The 17,594-nt window shown below is 40.2% G+C and overlaps 1 protein-coding gene across 5 annotated transcripts in view; it reads right to left on the reverse strand.

Annotated features, from left to right (window-relative positions):
• Positions 1-6,536: 6,536 nt before the first annotated feature.
• LOC132914275 (basement membrane-specific heparan sulfate proteoglycan core protein-like) overlaps positions 6,537-17,594 on the reverse strand; it is a 265,195-nt gene continuing 254,137 nt past the window's right edge. For all 5 annotated transcript variants that reach the window (XM_060973259.1, XM_060973257.1, XM_060973258.1 and 2 more), the window contains exon 7: positions 6,537-14,750. In XM_060973259.1, coding sequence (XP_060829242.1) covers positions 14,603-14,750 — 148 coding nt within the window. In that variant the 3' untranslated portion in view covers positions 6,537-14,602. The remainder of the gene's footprint in view (positions 14,751-17,594) is intronic.

The following is a 17,594-nucleotide window of genomic DNA, read 5'->3' on the forward strand; positions in this document are numbered from 1 at the left end:
ATCTTAATTACTAAACTAAATACGTATCATAAATTTATTGCTTTCGTACGCGTTTTCTTAAACTATGATTCATTTCTTGAATATCTTTCCTGCAGATATTCCTAAATAGAAATTTTCACGAAGCTTTTCATGGAACGTTAATTACTTTTGTTTATTCCAAAACGTAGAAACACATCGAATAAGGATCGATCAGAGACGCAGAATCACAATCAGTTATCCGCATATCGCATACATAGTTGCGAGTAACGATCGATGTACCTATATTTCGAATTACAATTAATATTCGCTATAAATGAAATGTATGATTCGGTATTGATTATTTATGAAAAGTAATACATATAGTATTAATGTAGGCAAGTAAATAATTAATTAGAAAGAAGAGAAAATATCGCACACAATCAGCACGCATAATTAGTAATTAATATGTGTATGTTGCGGGAGCACTCGTGATTTTACCGCACCATGAAACAAAATAAAAACGGGTGAATCGATCGTTAATCAAATTATTTAAAACGATGAAAAGATTGAATTTTTGAAAAATCTAGCTTTTACGTACGAATTACGACGAACGTTAAGTTAAAGATAAATTATACACGTGAAAACTCTGTTAATTTCCAGCGTCCATTTAAACGAGATACTATGCGTCACAGTTATCAGCGAAATTATGCTTAAATTAATACGATAATTGCGATTTAAAGCGGTAATATTTTAAATCTACTATTTGTCAAAAATCTTTTTTTTTAATTGACGTCCAAATTATTACAAAAATATAATAAAATGACAACTAACGTATAGGAAATGTTAACAAAATATCCTATCGATGATAGTTCTTTCTTCGTAGAAACGTAAGAAGCATCGGAATGGTAAAGAGAGAGATGGAAACATTTCGAACTAAGATCGGATTAGCCAGAAGGCGTTGTAGAATTATGTATACCGTTCGTAATGTCAGCTTGTTAAGTCTGAACTTTTGCTGAAAATATCTTGGTCCGTATTTCGAGTTAGGTCAGACCTAGGTCAGGGTTTATGTACTCGTTAATCAAAACAAACACTGGAGCAAGAAATGCAATCACACTGCGCACTCTGAAGTATTTAAACGCTTTGCGCTTGTGAAATAATGCACAGACTAGAGTACTAGAGGCTTCTTGCCGCGACTAATTAGCATCGTCCAGGAGGATCTTTTTGCATTTAGCGTAGGAAGGTAATGAAACTGGCTCGCGTTTCTGCTCGAATATAATATTCAACGTGTATGCTAATCGGTGCGTAACGCTAAGCTTAACCGAGGTTTGAATTGTGGCAGGACCACCGTTGAAATTAGTGTGGTGATAAAGTAGAGGTTAACTGCGGATTCAATTAAAAGAACATTAGATTCGGGGTCACGATTAAATTGCAATCAGATTTGAATTAAGCGTTACGTTTGCGCAGACAAGATTCCCAAGTTGATAATGGCCAACGTAGCCTGTAACCATGACTCCATTCAATGTTTCGTAATAAGACTTCGATTAAAGTAGCGGTGATTTTTCTTATTTAGGAAGAACGTTTTGCTTGAAACTATCGGCCTCTGTTATAAACGTAACGTTTCATCCAGGGAAAAACAAACGTTCAGCCATCTGTTATAATTATATTTGTGCACGATTTCAAAGGTAATCGGCAACAGCACGCGGTAATACGTGTTTTACTTGCAAATACATTACTCAGGATCCAAGTTGAACCTCCTATCTTCAAACTATGTCGTTACTCTCGCGAATAACCGTTTCCTGGTTAACTTGCCGGTCCGTAACGCGACCCCATTAAATTTTCCCTCGTAGAAAACTGAACGCACATCGAATTCACCTATACCGAAATCGATGAAATATTCTAAAAAGTACATGCTCGAACAAACATTTACCATGTTGCAACCGCCTCCACTGGATCCCATCAGCTTGGAAGGATTAAATCGATCCTAATGTTATTGCGCTAAGCCGGAGCTTACGTCAAAACTGTTCTCATCGATGGTGCATGGCTGGTTAGCGACACCGAGCAAGAACCAGGGAATTTGCTTAAGTGCCACTAAGTAGACGCCCCAGGTATGAGGAACGAGCGTGTATTCATCGGCGATACAGGTGAATGGGCGATACAACGGTACCGTTGTGTACCGAAACGTGCTTATACAGGTACCCACGGTACTGTTTATCGACATCGACGTGAGGCTAAATTCTGACTCCGGGGACCAACAGAGATGCAAATGACTGCACTATATCACATTGACGATACACATTCATAGACAAAAGACAGGTGTTGGGGCATCGTTGTCCTCGGAGAGATTACGCCACGGTGAGTTAGAGTTTAGACTTGGACCATCGCGTCACATTGGTTTGCAGTTTTTACGGGGAACAACGAATCGAAGGCTCGAGGAATTTTATTCGACAGAGGAAAAAGTCGCGTGAAACGATTCCCACGTGACGTCGTTATTCTCTAATTGGCCTACGAATTTTGGTACGATGATCGGATTCTACGATCGGACGATCAATTGGTATCTTTAATTCGGATATGTACGTACATGTACATTGATAGAACTCGCTGACGTAACATCCTCGATTAGCGACGTCAAACGTTTTTCGTTCTCTGACAATCAATTATCGATCACGTTACAAGTTCGTTTTAACTTACTCGCTACCAGTTTAACTTGAGTCCGTGTCGAAAAAGTACGATGTTCGCAGTTCCAAAAAGGTACCGAGAATTGAGAACAATCGAATCCGTACGATATAAAGTGGGATAAAGGTACGGATCATTTCGCGAGAGGATAATCTCTGTCGGGGTTCGACGCGATCGATCATCCGAGACCTGACCGAGATCGAGTCTATCGTCCAGCCAACTGCTACACTTTACTACGATTAGACAGAGAGGCGAATCCGTGGAAAACGCCAAATGGCGCCAAGCAACGCGTGCCTTTCTGTCAGCGAGCAAACTTCACGCTTCAAGATCCCGAGGAAATGAGCTGAACCGGACAAGCTGGGTTAGTCTCTTGTATATGTATACGCGACAAATTTCCACGGAGAATGGATCTCGTTTCAAGAAAACCACAGAATTCAGTGACGCGAAAGAAATGGCGAGTGTACGGTTACGGAACTTGCCAGAGATATCGATCTGGCGGACGCCAAGATGCGATGCGGTTTGTATCTCCGATGAAATATTAGAACAGCCTTCGTCTTCCATTTTCAACCCTTTGTCCTTCGACGTGCCTTTCTTTCCAACTTTTTTTTTTTTTTTCAAATCCAAAATTTCCATTTGCTTGGAAATGGTACTTGGTATCGCGAACGATCACGCGTTCTCCGTGTAAATGTAAAATTAAAGGTACGTTGTACCTACGCAAACTGCGGTATTCGTGTTACGATGGCGCTGCTTATTCTGCAAAAGCTAATTCTGTAAGTCGTGCGTAATTGCAGCGATGCCTCGATATTTGTCATTAATCCGTTCCTGAAGAATCGACGAACATCGAATCGGACGAATATACGATCAATTATTTCTATAGGAATGAACGAAAACGAGAATAATTGGTACTCAGCCTGGAACTGGGTCGGTAAATGATTCTAATGGTCAAACTTAATCATCGTACGTGCTCCCACGTTCTCTCCGCTTCCGTGCTCGGCGTTTAGCGTCAGCTTAAATCCTTTTGTCATTTTAGTTATCTTAATCTAATTGCGTTTTGCGACTGTAAACTCGAGGGTTTTTGCTTGTCCACCGTTTCGTCTTTTGTCCATTTCGTGTCGTTCTCTTCTCGTTCTTACTCTTTCTTTGGCGTATTCTTGACTTACCAACGATACATTCCGGACAACCTTCTTCCTTTCGAACGTTGGAACTTGAGAATATGCTAGCAAGGGCGGAATGAGAAACAGGCGACCAAAATCAGTCTTCAGGGATTTTAAGCTACTTCGGACAAAAGAACGTTTCGAATAAAAGTTAATCAGTTTTCGATCGACTACAAATTGCGATATTAAGAATTTCAAGAAGAGTTTTACTTCGATGAAGAGTCAAGAGTCTCGTTTTTTAAATGGAACGATACATTTTTTGTACGCCCTTTGATGGATCCTCGATTTTAGTTCTACAAAAGAAGATAGTAAAAGTCGAAGCATTTTGTTGTCGAAAAAATGTGACTATTATAGGGACGGACGAATACGGAGGTTTCCCTGTAATTGATAACACGACAGGACAGTGGAACAACGAGTGAACTAATATCTCGTGTATATATAGCTTTAAATTAGTTTCAACTTGGAGACATAAAATTAGAAATGGTGCGATGGATAAACGATGGATAAGTTTTACGAAATACTTGTTTCATGTTTGATGTAATTGACCTTTGACCTTTGATATTATTCAGAACGGTACAACGTCGTCACTGAGCAAACCTGTCGACGCTAAATGGATATTACTAATGAAAGATTTTGTTAAAAATTTACCATACTTCTTCGGAAATAGGTAAGGAATGGAGCGACCAATTGCTTATTCTTGTTACAAAGATTGCAACTTCTGATCTGTTTCATTTAATTTTCCATCGCTTCTCCAACAAGTATTATTTATATCAGAATTGTTAGGAAGATGGTACAGTTACACTGTACATGTGAATGTGTGTGTAGCGTCAGAGCGCGTCCAGGCCTGAGTTGAGACAAAGAACGATTGGCAGTTGTTAAGAAGCATCCAGAAGAGCCGGTTAGCTGTCGAGTGTAGAGAAAGTGCTGAGACACGTGCAAGTGTAAATCGAAGAATAAGTGAGGAATCCTTCTTGTAATAAATATAATATTATTCTAATATTACACCCCAGTGTATATTCAGTGTTCCTTCAACATTATTTCGGCACCAAAGATCCACATTTCTTACAAGAATGTTGGAATCGAATGCTCCGCAAAGAATTATTTTGTATCGCGTGGCTTTACGTGTATGGGTATATAAAACCAACCAGCTACGTGTTTGATACTTCCATAAAAGCATCGGAAATATCAGTTTCCTACCGAAAGAGTTTAGTATCGGTGTTACAGTTCTACTTAATGCAAAACCCTTTTTTCAGGAAATATACAACCGATGGAAATGTTAAGGATAGAACGTTACTCTTCCGACAATAATATTTACGCTATTTTTACATATTGCAGGCTCGTCTTATTTATATAGAAACTTCTATATCCTTTTTTCGACATTTACATCCGGCTACTCGATTTTTAACTCCATTTTTCAATAGCTTTATCCGTGCTATGTTTTCTTTGCAGGTTCACCAACAAAAATAGAAAGTATCGAGAATTTTTTTCGTCTCTACGATAATTCCAGCGTTTTATTCGGTTTTGAAATATCGAGCAGTGATTTGTACGAAACGTCGTTATCAAACGTGTGCTTCTCTCACGTTATTTCAATGGCTTTGAACTACATAATAGCAAAGGATCGAATCGTGATCGTTAAGTTAGGTATCAGCCCCATCGCATCGGCTCGGCTCGGCTTGGCGCAGCGCAGCCCGATTTTCCTCTTTGACGTCGACGTCGCGACCGCCGATGGTCGTTATAAATTTTTATCGCGGCAAATTTTTATCGACGATAGTAAAAATGTTTCGGCCGTAAATCCATTTGGCTGGAAAAGCGCGGCGTTATCGTGTCGCCGGCCTCCGTGTTCGTTTGGTGAATCCGAATGAATACCGAGAATCGCCGAAACTCGGCCAGATTCGTTCGACTAACCAAGTAACATAACCGCCACACGTTCCACCGTCCTTCTCCCTCTTAACGTTTCCTCGCTTCGATTAAATATTTACAATACACTTGTGCACCAGCCGGCCGCACAGAACCATCACGATGCGATCTGTATCTCGTCGATGTTTCGTGTTTCTGTAACAACAACAACAACGAAAAAGGAAGAGAAAGAAAAAAAAGCTAGAAAATTGGGGCGTTTATCGTTTCTCCTGCTGCTCGTTTCCATATGTTCCGTCGCCTGTTACGATGAAACGGGTTAACGAGTCAATTTTTCGCTTTCCCAACAGGAAAAGGTAAACTACGAAACGTTAAGTGGGCACCCGAGAAAAAATCGACCCTTTAGCCTTTCCCTGCGATACGTTCGAAACACGTTGCATTAATCGGCATAAGAGATCAATTGCCATTTGTTTACAAAGAGTTATCTAACGTGATAACCCAGTACAGTACGAATTTTTGATCGCTTACGTTTATTGTAGTCGATGGACAGTACATTCTTCGAACGTCTCTCCTTGTAGTCGCCTTTTGTTAGTAGAGAAGCGAATGAATGCTTTTTGAACGATGAAGCGAACTTTCAAGCGAAAGAGTACAAACTTGGCTTAAGATGCGAGTCGGAGGTGCTCGTGCGTGTGTTTTCGACATTTTTACAACGTTATGCCAAGACGCCTCGTCGATGCTTCCGCTTGGTCGTGTCGATGTTCGACCAACAACTACGTATACGCCTACGCTAAAAAAAATAAAAACCATATCGTGGTTATGCTTGCGTGTTAAGGTCGTAAGGGGAGAATGAGTATACGAAATAAAAGGATTTATGGTGGTGAATCAGTGAAATGAAACTTTTTCGTAATACATACTTTTTATTACATTCCCGCTACAACACATACGGTCTTACGAATGGACATTCTTTACATCTGCAACAAACTTCGTGTTTAGTAACAGTTAACATATTTTCACGATGATGCGATGATAATTATCGTACATTTCTTATTTATTAAGTTCGTACATTAGATGACGCGTTATTATTGTTCTAAAAGGATGAACGTTAGTACAAAATGTTAATCGAAAGTAACGTAATTAGTCGGCATGTGGAGATATATCTTCTTTTAGAACTTCTATCAAGTATCGTACACTGAACGTGCTTTATACATGTACATATATACGTGGCAGCTAATGGCAGTGATTAAACAATTTAACACGTAACAAATCGACTACCGATAGTATGTACATATTAAATAGACAAACGAAAGTTATCAGAAACTAAAGATTTTATCTGCTTTCCTTGAAACTCTCTGCTGTGAATTTTATCATCGTTTTTTCATACAACAACGTGCAATCAATCTTGTGTATTTACGTTCGTCAATATTCAAGCTGATCACGTAACTTTACGTGTTCGCCATACCAATTACGGACTACGTCAAACAGCTTCGATTGTTTACGTAAAATGTTAGTGGAACTGAATATACAAGAAACAAAATGGATTGAAAATTACAGCGGTTTCCATGAATTGTAGAAACAGCTGATATCGTAGAAAAATCACCTATCCATACGCAAACAATCCGAGTTGTACGGAGAGAAAGAGATAGATAGATATAGAGAGAGGGTGAGAATGAGAGCGCAAAGACGAGACTATCGCATAGTGTTTGTTGGCACAAAAATTTGTGAAAATATTTATGCCATCGGTAAATTAATATCGCTAAGTGTATCTTATTAGAAAAATACAAAATTATACCGTCTGCCAGTATAGTACATACGTAAATATAACTTGGTGAATCGGATAATTTTCAAACGCACAGATATTACCATGTCGCAGAGAATATCGTGCATTTCAAAACTTTTGTTCGTTAAGCCGTGACGAATAAACAGGTGAAAAATATCGTAATCAGCGTACAAAGGTCTTTTTCGAACGATACTTCGATACGCGTTATTTACGCAGGGGGTTTCAAAGCGACGAAAAGTAAAGCGATCGCACGATATTTTATGAGACATTCTAATACAACGATCCGTATTGTAGGTCATCGATTATTTTCACAAACGGGAAGGCGATTCAGACGAACAAATAATATCCGAATAATATTTCCACACCTCGAATATCAAAGTTTGCTAAAAAAAAAAAAAAAAGTAATAAATCATATCGTTATTATCGATGCTTGATCGAATCACTATATCGAAGAGCAATAAAAATTGTCCATTTCGTTTCTATTTGCATAAGAAAGAAAGAAATAATGCAGTTTCGAAAGCGCAACGTCATTCGGTTTTTCAAGTTTTCATGATAGAGCCGTAAAATGTTGACGATTAATTACCCTCGTGTACAAATTTTACAGATAATTACTCATTCACACACTGACTTCGCATTTATACGGTGTTCCTGTATTCGGAATCAATCAGTTGGACCTTCGACTCGTTAATCCGGATGCTCGAGCGGCGGAAGTCCCAGTATAAACTCACTGAGAGACGCGGAGCCGGTGCCGGTGTACGCCGTACGCCAACACGTTGAAGTAGAGTTTCCCCGACCTCAGATGAACACAATGAACCAGTTTACTGTGCGGTCGGCTTTAGCGATGGGCATCGGATTCAGGTCTGCTCGTGAAATAAATTTCAACCGGTGCGGTGCTACAAAACATCGAAAAGCTTCGAATCTTGCTCGAAATTATATATTTTAATCGATATCCGGCTATTGTTCGATATTTTCAAGTACAGATTTATGAAAATTGAAATACTCGGAAGATTTTCTTTAAAATTCGTCTGCACGAAAAACCGCTTTTACTTGAAAAGTTTGCACGAATTTTCGCAGCGAGGGTAGGCTATATACAAGAACGTACTCCGCTATCCATCTTGTAATTTTACTTTTCCTCGATGAGTTAAGTAAAACGCAAATTGTTTAAAATAAATGGCGTACGATCCAACGTTTATTCGTATAAACGATGTATTGAAAATCTTTCGATATTTCTAATCTTCTTAATTCCGAGCAATATTTCAAAGCGCTCTCTACTTCGAATTCAATCGATTCAAAGCGTTTCAAGTCTGCCGCTGCTCGTGTCCGCTGCGTTAGCGCTGGCGAAATCGCATCGAGTGTAACATCAAGAACATTGTAAAATTAATAGCGGACATGGCGGCGCGGCGTGGCGAGCTGTCGTTATCGTTTTCGATGTCTTTTTCCCCCTCGTAAAATACGACTTCGTTTCAGTCCAACTAGTCGGTCCGTCGGGAAACTCGAAGTCGGGAAACGCGACGATTCGAAAACTCGCGCGGATCACTCGTTGCAGACGAGCGGCAGTGTGCCTAGCACTAGAACTTATCTAGTCTATTATACGTACACGGATATGTGATGGTCTCGTGTGTCGATCCGAGATCAACGGTCTGCCACGGTAAACTGGGTGTTGGGTAACTCTGGTCTCTCGTATATCCCCGAATTCGGCTCGGATTCGATGGAGAACCGGTCGACTCGATTCGAACTGTGGAATATTGGAATGAACGAGTGCCAGACAAATGGAATTCGTTTCTTTCTCGCGCGGATACTTTTTCAGGGATCTGTGGATAAATTTTACGTCGGTGAAGCGGAACGTAACAGAGCTCTGATTGTTCGAACGATGCGCGACGTCCACGTTCAAACTGTTTTCTATCTTTTCACTGCGATTTTACAGCTCAGTAAATATTTATCGGAGGAACACTCGCCCCACCCTCCCGAACTCCTCTCTCTTTTGTCTCTATCCTGATATATTGTGATTTGAAAAATGTTTTTTCTGGCCGAGATTTTGTAAAAAAAATTGCAATTTTTGTTTCGCTACTTTAACATACCGCGTGTAGAAGTGTACAGGTTTTACGATTCAAAATACATATGTAATAATTTTAGTTAGCGACAAGGAGTTACGAAAGCGGACAAATTACGGGAAACTTTTGAACAATCGATAGAAATATTTGGAAGACGATTACAAAATTATAATTACTCGAAAATGGAAATTATTACTTGCAATGAACGCTGGAAATATTTTTATCGCGGGGAACGTACATATAGAAACGGTTGCGAGCAATCGAACGACGAAAGCAGGTAGAACATTGATAAAATTTGTCTGAGAAACCATTGACGTATTTCGACCGATCATCTCGACGTGCGTATCATTAAACTCGAGAATTTCGTAAAATTAGGAAAAACTTCTAACGAACTGGACGTGCGCGTTGCGTTTCGTCGAGTTTGCTACTAGTCGATCGACGGACTTTAAGGGAACCATCGTTTCGGTGGAGTTCTAAATATTTGTCTGCTGGAAATTCGAGCGAACGCAAGCCAAAAGAAAAGCACCAACTCTAGCTTCCGGTATTCGAAGGGAATACCGTGCCGTGAGGTTTTGTCGTAATATTCGGGTCACGGTGGATCCTGGAGCATGGGAAATATGTTGCTTCTTATCCAAGAATCCGCGAAGACCACGTTGCGTTGTTCACAACTTCCAGCAGCATAAACGTTTCCAATTATTCGCGACTCGTGTTTACGCTTGATAAAATGCATGTTGAGGATAAGCGAAATAACGCGTTCCCATACTCTCGTACCACTGATATACGCGCGTACTGCCGAGTAAAATTTTACTCGACCTGCTGTACTTTCGAATTTCTCGACTTTCCCATCAACGATACTGGCATATCGTTGCAAGCGCGATGGACGCTAAACTGATGTTCTGACAACGTTATTCTCGATGCTAGGGAACTCGTGCTTCTTTTCGGATCGGTTTCATGAATTTGTCGATCGAACGTCATTTACGTTTCACGACGATATGTAATGTCAATCAACGAATGTAAAACTTTCCGTATCGCATATGAAATAAATGTTTGCACGATCTTCGTCAGCACGTTCGATGATTCAAAATAAGAAAGAAAGCTATGTACATGTAACAAATTTATCGATATATGTATACAAAAAATAAATTATGCAAAATTAATATGCGATACGATTGATATATATATAAAATAAATTTTATTTACCATTTAGACGTAATAAGGAAATATTTCATTTTAACTTTATCTTCGAGCGTACTCGCGTTCTACTTGTCCGTCAGATAGTTTCCTATTCTACTTGTTACAACAGGCTGCCTTTTATACCATCTCCTTTACTCGCACGATAGTCTCCCCTCTCATTTGCTTCCATATGCACATTGTTATTTTGCTTGTCTCATTAGATAGACTCCTGCTTTTTCTTGTCATCATTGTCGTATTCGACGTTTATCTTGTCTCGTAATGTGTAAGTGGAATAAGGTTTTGATCTATAATTTTAATCGTTCTTCAAATGTTCACACGATGACACAGCCTATGAATTTCAAGCTTATTTACGACAGAAATTTACCGAAAGAGTCTCTTTAATAAAACACAATTTTAATTAACATCAACGCAACAGACTTATTTCACAAAGAAAAGCGCGTAATTAACTTCGAAATAAAGTTACAAAGCGCACTTTGAATACGGCAGTTGTCTTGCACTATGTACAAATAGCGCGCAAGTGATTAAAAAGTTCATCAACGTTGTAATAAACCTTTTCGCAATTAAATATACGTCGCACAACGAGAAAGACAAAGTTATTTTGTTTGTTTGCGAATATTAACTGCAAATAATTTATTATCGATGCCAGTATGCAAACTTATCGTATCTTTGCAATTCAAACGACACAGAAAAGATCGTTTTGGAAACAACGAAACCAAATATTTCCACGTAGAAAATAAAAATGGGAGATTATGCGAAACGAAAATTACACGAAAAATGCAGAAATTCATCTCGGTGTATCGTAAACGGGACAAAAGCGGCTACGAAAATGTTCGCCCCGCGAAACGACCACGAAATTCTATGAAATTTTATGTAAAATGTTCGTAAGCAAAAATTTCGCGAGTCGTAGAATAATTTTCGATTAAATTCACTTTGTTACGAAAGAAATCTTCCAGAAATGAGCAATTACAAAGTAGAAAACAGAAAAGAGTATAATTGGAAGCGAAACACGGTTCGAATAACGTTATTTGATATTTTGTTAGCTACAAACAAATCGAAAATAAGCAATTTTAGGAACGAGCTGTAGAAAATCCGAAGGGTTCTACGAATGTGAAATTTAATTTACTTTAATTCCATATTATAATCTTGGGTATTCTTTTTTAAAAATTTCTAAATCTTTTGTACGTTCAGAAATGTAAAAAACGCTTGATCGCGGAGAAATATCTGTTATTTTAGTTACATGCATAGATTATCCTATTTATACGTTCGCAATTCAAACACTGTTTCATCCAATTAAAAAAAATTACTTCTTTCGCTCTTATTATATGCGCGTGAAACATAAAAATTACCGTGCGGCGTTTATCAATCTGGAAAAGGCAAAAAATCCTGTTTAACTGCTTCTTGCTAATCCTCTTACTAAAATTGTATTTTGGACAATTTATATTTAACGATGAAACGTTTGTCAAATACAGGTTCCTTTTTATCCGTTTTAATCATATCTAGCTCATAAATCTAAACGTAGTAGCTCTTCTACCGAGCGGCGGCTAATCAGGTTACTATCGACAAATATTTGCAGTCTAATGCACTTAACAAGCTTTCCCCCAAAAGTAAGTATCATAAATATTCCCGTCGCAGCAGTTCATCCGATCCCCCATCACCGATAGGAACAAACAGAAAATCGTGGGAATCCGTAAAACCTCTGGGTTAATAAAAAGAAGATATATTCTGATCCCACGCACATTAGATAGCACGAACCGCTATAATCCAGCAATTTGTCAACTGACACGAATCCGAAGAATTTCCTTTCTTCCTCCGACACGTTTCAAACGAGACTGTAACTGCGATCCGTTCCATTTTTGCCCGACAGACGAGCAAAAATCGAGCAACTTTTATGCAGCGTTGCAAATTTTCTTATACCTCGAATCGATTGTTGGAAAAAGTTGCCGGTTCGTGGCACAAGGATAGCCGAAACGAAGCGACGCGTGGCGACGCAGGGCACACCGATACACCAACACCTATTAATTTCTCTGTTCCTTTCGCAGGTTGGTCGTTTGTCACTGTCAGGCGATACTATTAAACCAGGTGCTGCTACGTGCCGTTTGATCGCGAAAATTATTGCGGCTGCATGTGGAATTGTCACGGTACAAGTAGCGCTCATGAGCAACCGTCTTTTGTCGTGACAACACTAACGTGTACTCGCAAATTCTAGATCTCCGTGTACGTGTACGTTCTCGATCAAAAATAAGTCATTTTTGACGAGGTAGGTCGGCAATCATGTGCCATTACCAGCAATAAAGAGGCAATCGAGGATATTGGGTTACAAGCGTTCGTGGAAACGATCATTTTGTTAACTCTGACGCCTAGATGCACGATTTTATTAGCTTCTACTCGTAAATTTCCTGTTAGTATTTATACATGTAAATTGACGCTACGTCGTTCACGAGTAAGTAACATTCGATTGAAATTTATCGATAGAAAAATTCGAGTATCGCGAATTTGACCGAGTTTCTTGCAAAAAACGTCCCATCGAGAAATATTGCCAGTTGCGATTAATCGTGTGTAAGTATGTGTGTTTGAGGGAGAAAAAGAGATAGATAGATAGAGAGAGAGAGAGAGAGAGGCAGTTAGAGCGTTAACTCCCTAATTTTACTTCGCTCTCGCCATGAAATGAAACGTGCGGTTTGATTAAAAAAATATTTAATCGTAGACTTTAAACCTGTTACGAATAAAAAAACACGGTGTTCCGTGCTTCATTTTTCTGAATGGTTCCCATCAAAGACGAGGTGTTTGACTGAAAGAACCCTATGGCGTAACAGTAAGAACGCGTCTCGAAGAAAAATACAAAGCAAGATCTCTATGTGCGTTCCGAAGGTTTAATAATCCAAGTTCCACGAGTCGAGAATATTCTCCATCGGACAAGGTCTTTTGTATTACGAATCTAACGAGACTGGAATCGATCGGTACGCGAACATGTTCTGGAACAAAAGTTCGTCTCCTCTGGGTATCGTTCGAGTACAGAGCTCTCTGCATTTGTTCTAATGACAAACTCGACGCTGTTCGTCGCACTTTTTAAAGCACAACTTCGCCATCGTTCGCTAATGCGGAACGATTTAAAGGGCGTGCGCGTTTCATTTCGTTTTGTTCCGTTTCGTTTCGTTTCGTTTCGTTTCGCAACACGGCAATAGCAAGGAACGTTACCGAAAGAACGTGGCAGTGATCCAACTTGGCAGTTACTCGTTGTACTCGTTAATTACGAGAACGAGCCGCGCAGATCCTTGATTATCGCTGACGCTAAGAGTTCCTTGGATCGCACCGAGTCCAACTGCATCATACTAAATAGCCATTTACATGTGTCGAGTCCTCTTCTCGAGATTTCGCTCGACTCGTTTCCCCTCTTGCTGCTGCACGAAATGAAAGGAGAATCACGTCCGCGAGTTTGTACGCGCCGCGTTACAAGCGAACTGACTCAACGTCTTCTCGGACAAAGTACCACCACTGAAAAACTGTTTCACTCGCGTCGCGTCGTCGTGATCGACTCGAAACATCTACGGATATCAAAAGAGAAACGGAAAGTGGCCACTTCCGAGCGATCGGTCTGCGAGACATCGTAGATTTACTATTCCCCAGATGGAAACGATTTGCACCAGCTAAAATGATCGATACATCCACGGAGAGCAGAAGCAGCGAGGAGTCAGTTCCACTGGGTCACTAGATGCCCGATACACTGGAGCTTTCGTTCGTTAGGAGTCTCTTTGATGGTCGCTGGTCTGGCTGCTTTCTCGTCGCTGTTCGGTTAAAAGCAAGATCGAGGGTGATATATAAAGGGTTGAAGGTGGTTGCTGCTGGTAAAGACGACGCTTCTTTCCTCGGTCTCGCTCGCTTCCCTTTTTCTCTTCTTCGTCTTTTGCCTCTGTTCGATTACGTAAAGGAAAAGCGATGTTTGCTCATGTCCTTATTGGAGGAAGGCTTCGTGATCGACCAGTCACCTCGCGAACGAACCGGCGTGCAGAAGCAACAGGAGCAACGCGAGCGTTCTCGTTGCCGCGCCGCTGTTGCTCGAGTTGCCGTGTTGCATCGCCGCTGGATGTTCTCCTGTAACAAGCAAAAAGCCTGGAATTACCTTGCGAACTAAATCAGTCACGACACATTTTGATTAATCTATGGGGAAGGTGCGCGTGTTCACCGGTCCGATTATTTCTTTTGCTTATCAGCTACTTCTGCGAGGCAACGTTGCCCGAATTTACGAATAACCGATTGTAACGGGACTGTGAAATCACGTTGTTGCCGAGGTCGACGTTCAATCAGAAAATTGGAAGCTTCGACAACAAAGAGATCAAATATAGAAGCAAGATATACCACTATCTATCAACCGTTACTCGCGTCCAAAGTGTTTACAAAGAACGAAATGAAAATTGTCGATTCGATCTAGGAATTTTACGCAACTGGTTCGAGCGTAACGAGTTGGCTTTCGTACAACGTTGTTTAATGAAATTGCGCGCGTTTATCGAAACAAATATCGTTATCGATTTCCTACGAAATTTCCAACGATGGCTCCGAATCGCTAGAGTACAAAGGATGCTGTACACATTTTTTTCTACATTTTCATTTCTCAACACGCGCGCGAGTACACCGCATCGTCGACGACGCTGCATTAAACGACAAAGAGAAATACTAATAAATAACTGGAAGAAAAGCTCGCGCACGGTATAACGTGGCATTCTACCCGTACGATAGTTTATATAAGAGTTTCATTAAACAGCGCTCGACTCTGTTTTCGATCTACTCCGTCGGCTGTTCATCGGGTCTGGTTCTCTCCTACCGTCTCGTGTTCCTCGCATTTATGTGTGTCTTTGGGTTTATACTTGCAACGAGTAACGGCCCGGGGCAACGCCATGGCATTTCTGTCACGCGTATATTCTTGCCTGCTAAATGCGGCAGGATGGCGCAGAATGCCGAGAAAATCGGCTACCAGGGGATAAGCCGACTGAATTGTTCGGGGATGACAAATATAGAGGCTCGTAGGAGTACCGCCTGGTGTATACAGTGTACAGTGTACACTGGAGAGGCGCGTACCAACGTGCACGTGCACGTTATCAATTTGAGAACGGCTGCGTTCCACTTTACGATGCTTCGACCAACTTTTTGGCCAAATAGTTGGAGGAACGCGTTGTTATCGTGCGCTCCGACCAGGGGGAATCGAATACGCTGCCGAATGTATATTGGAACGTGTGCGTTGCTTCGAATCGAATTTTCCGAGTTCCGATTGAAAGTTACGTGGCTGCGTATTGTCGAGGAAATTTCCCCCATCACCAGCAACGTAAACGCACGGTTAGTCGTATCGTTATTGGACGATAGCAGCTTCGCGTCGGGATTACGCCAGACAAACCTCGCGGTCTGTCAAAGAACGATGAAACACACTTTTCAAAATTATCCGACCAATTTATTTACCCACGCCTAAGTTTTATCTTCGACGGGTTCAAATCTTAAGATCTAGATACAGTAAAACTATTTTAAAAGTTTCTACGATGTTTGCTTTTAAGATAATAAAATGGTTTTTAGCGACGATCGATGTGTTTTAATTTTATCCTTAGAACCGACTTGTTTTAAAACTACCGAATTTAGACCTGCATAGTTGACCGATCAACTTTGGATTGGTAAAAACTACCGAGTATTTGGAACGTAAATAGATAAGCTGATTTGAATAAACGAAAAAGGTCTACTATCAGTGGTTATCCATTCCTTAGTCATGTAACCAACAGAGAACCGAAGTCTACGCCACGGTCGTTTTAAATTTTTCAATAACATTCGAAGATCGTCTCGAAGAAGGTAGCCTGGACTATAGGATATTGAGAAACTTCACAGGTGGCGTATAAAATATACAAACGACGTAAACAATGTAATTGCCATTAGCGCATGAAGCGATTTAATAACATTTCTGACGTTATTCGTGTAATTGCTACGATTATACACCCCCTTAATTTAATTTGCTAATTTATGTTCTCTCTAGAGGTGGTTTGCCGATACTGAAAATTATCACGATATACTCTGGAAAATCATGGAATACAAATAATTTTAATCGAGTTATTAACATTATTGCATATTATTAAGGACGTATTCGATATAATACATTAATTATTACGTATCAACGAGACAATTTAATTTAAGCGTCTGATGATCGCGCGCATCGATGTTAGTCAACGTATCCGTCAACGACCATATTTTTTTACCAACTGATAAATATTACGACATCTATAAAAAGTGTATAAAGAGATGAAATTTCCATGTACGACCGTGCGAAACATCAATACGCGAACATACGAGTACACGATATCGACGATTAAACATATGGGAATTCAAATAAGAGAAATATATAGCAATAGAAATTTTTACATTTATATTTTCATCGATGACGACACGCGTTCGTCAATGTTTATAAAGTTCTATCAACTTGAACTAGAATTTAACGCTACTTTTCAAAGAAATTTATCCACGGCGGAAGAGAATCGAGTTCACATACCGAATTTACCAAGTTTCGGCATGACTATCAGAAAATTGGAAAGGCTTGTACAAAGTATCGGGCAGAAAGTTCGAATATCCGTTGCAGCATGTAACCGGAGCCGGAGGGCATTTCTTCGACGAACACCTCTGCGATTTCGCCTTTCCTTTCCTCGAATATATTTTTTCTCGGAACGTTCCGCGGCGACTCGGCCTAATTTACGGTGGGCGATTCGACGAACGGCCACGCGTTGCAAGAAGCACTCATTTTTCAGTGAAAACGACCATCACAGCATTCCACGGAAAAAAGTAACAAGCCACAGCTGCGGAGCGGCGACGAGTCTCTGTCGTTGCAAATGTATTGGCAACAAGAACGGTCAGCTTTTACCCCCGACGTTGACTGAATCGAATTTAATCCCATTTGTTGACGGAAGCTCGCTT

This window comes from Bombus pascuorum, chromosome 14 (assembly GCF_905332965.1).
Source record: "Bombus pascuorum chromosome 14, iyBomPasc1.1, whole genome shotgun sequence".
NCBI classification, from domain to species: Eukaryota; Metazoa; Arthropoda; class Insecta; order Hymenoptera; family Apidae; genus Bombus; species Bombus pascuorum.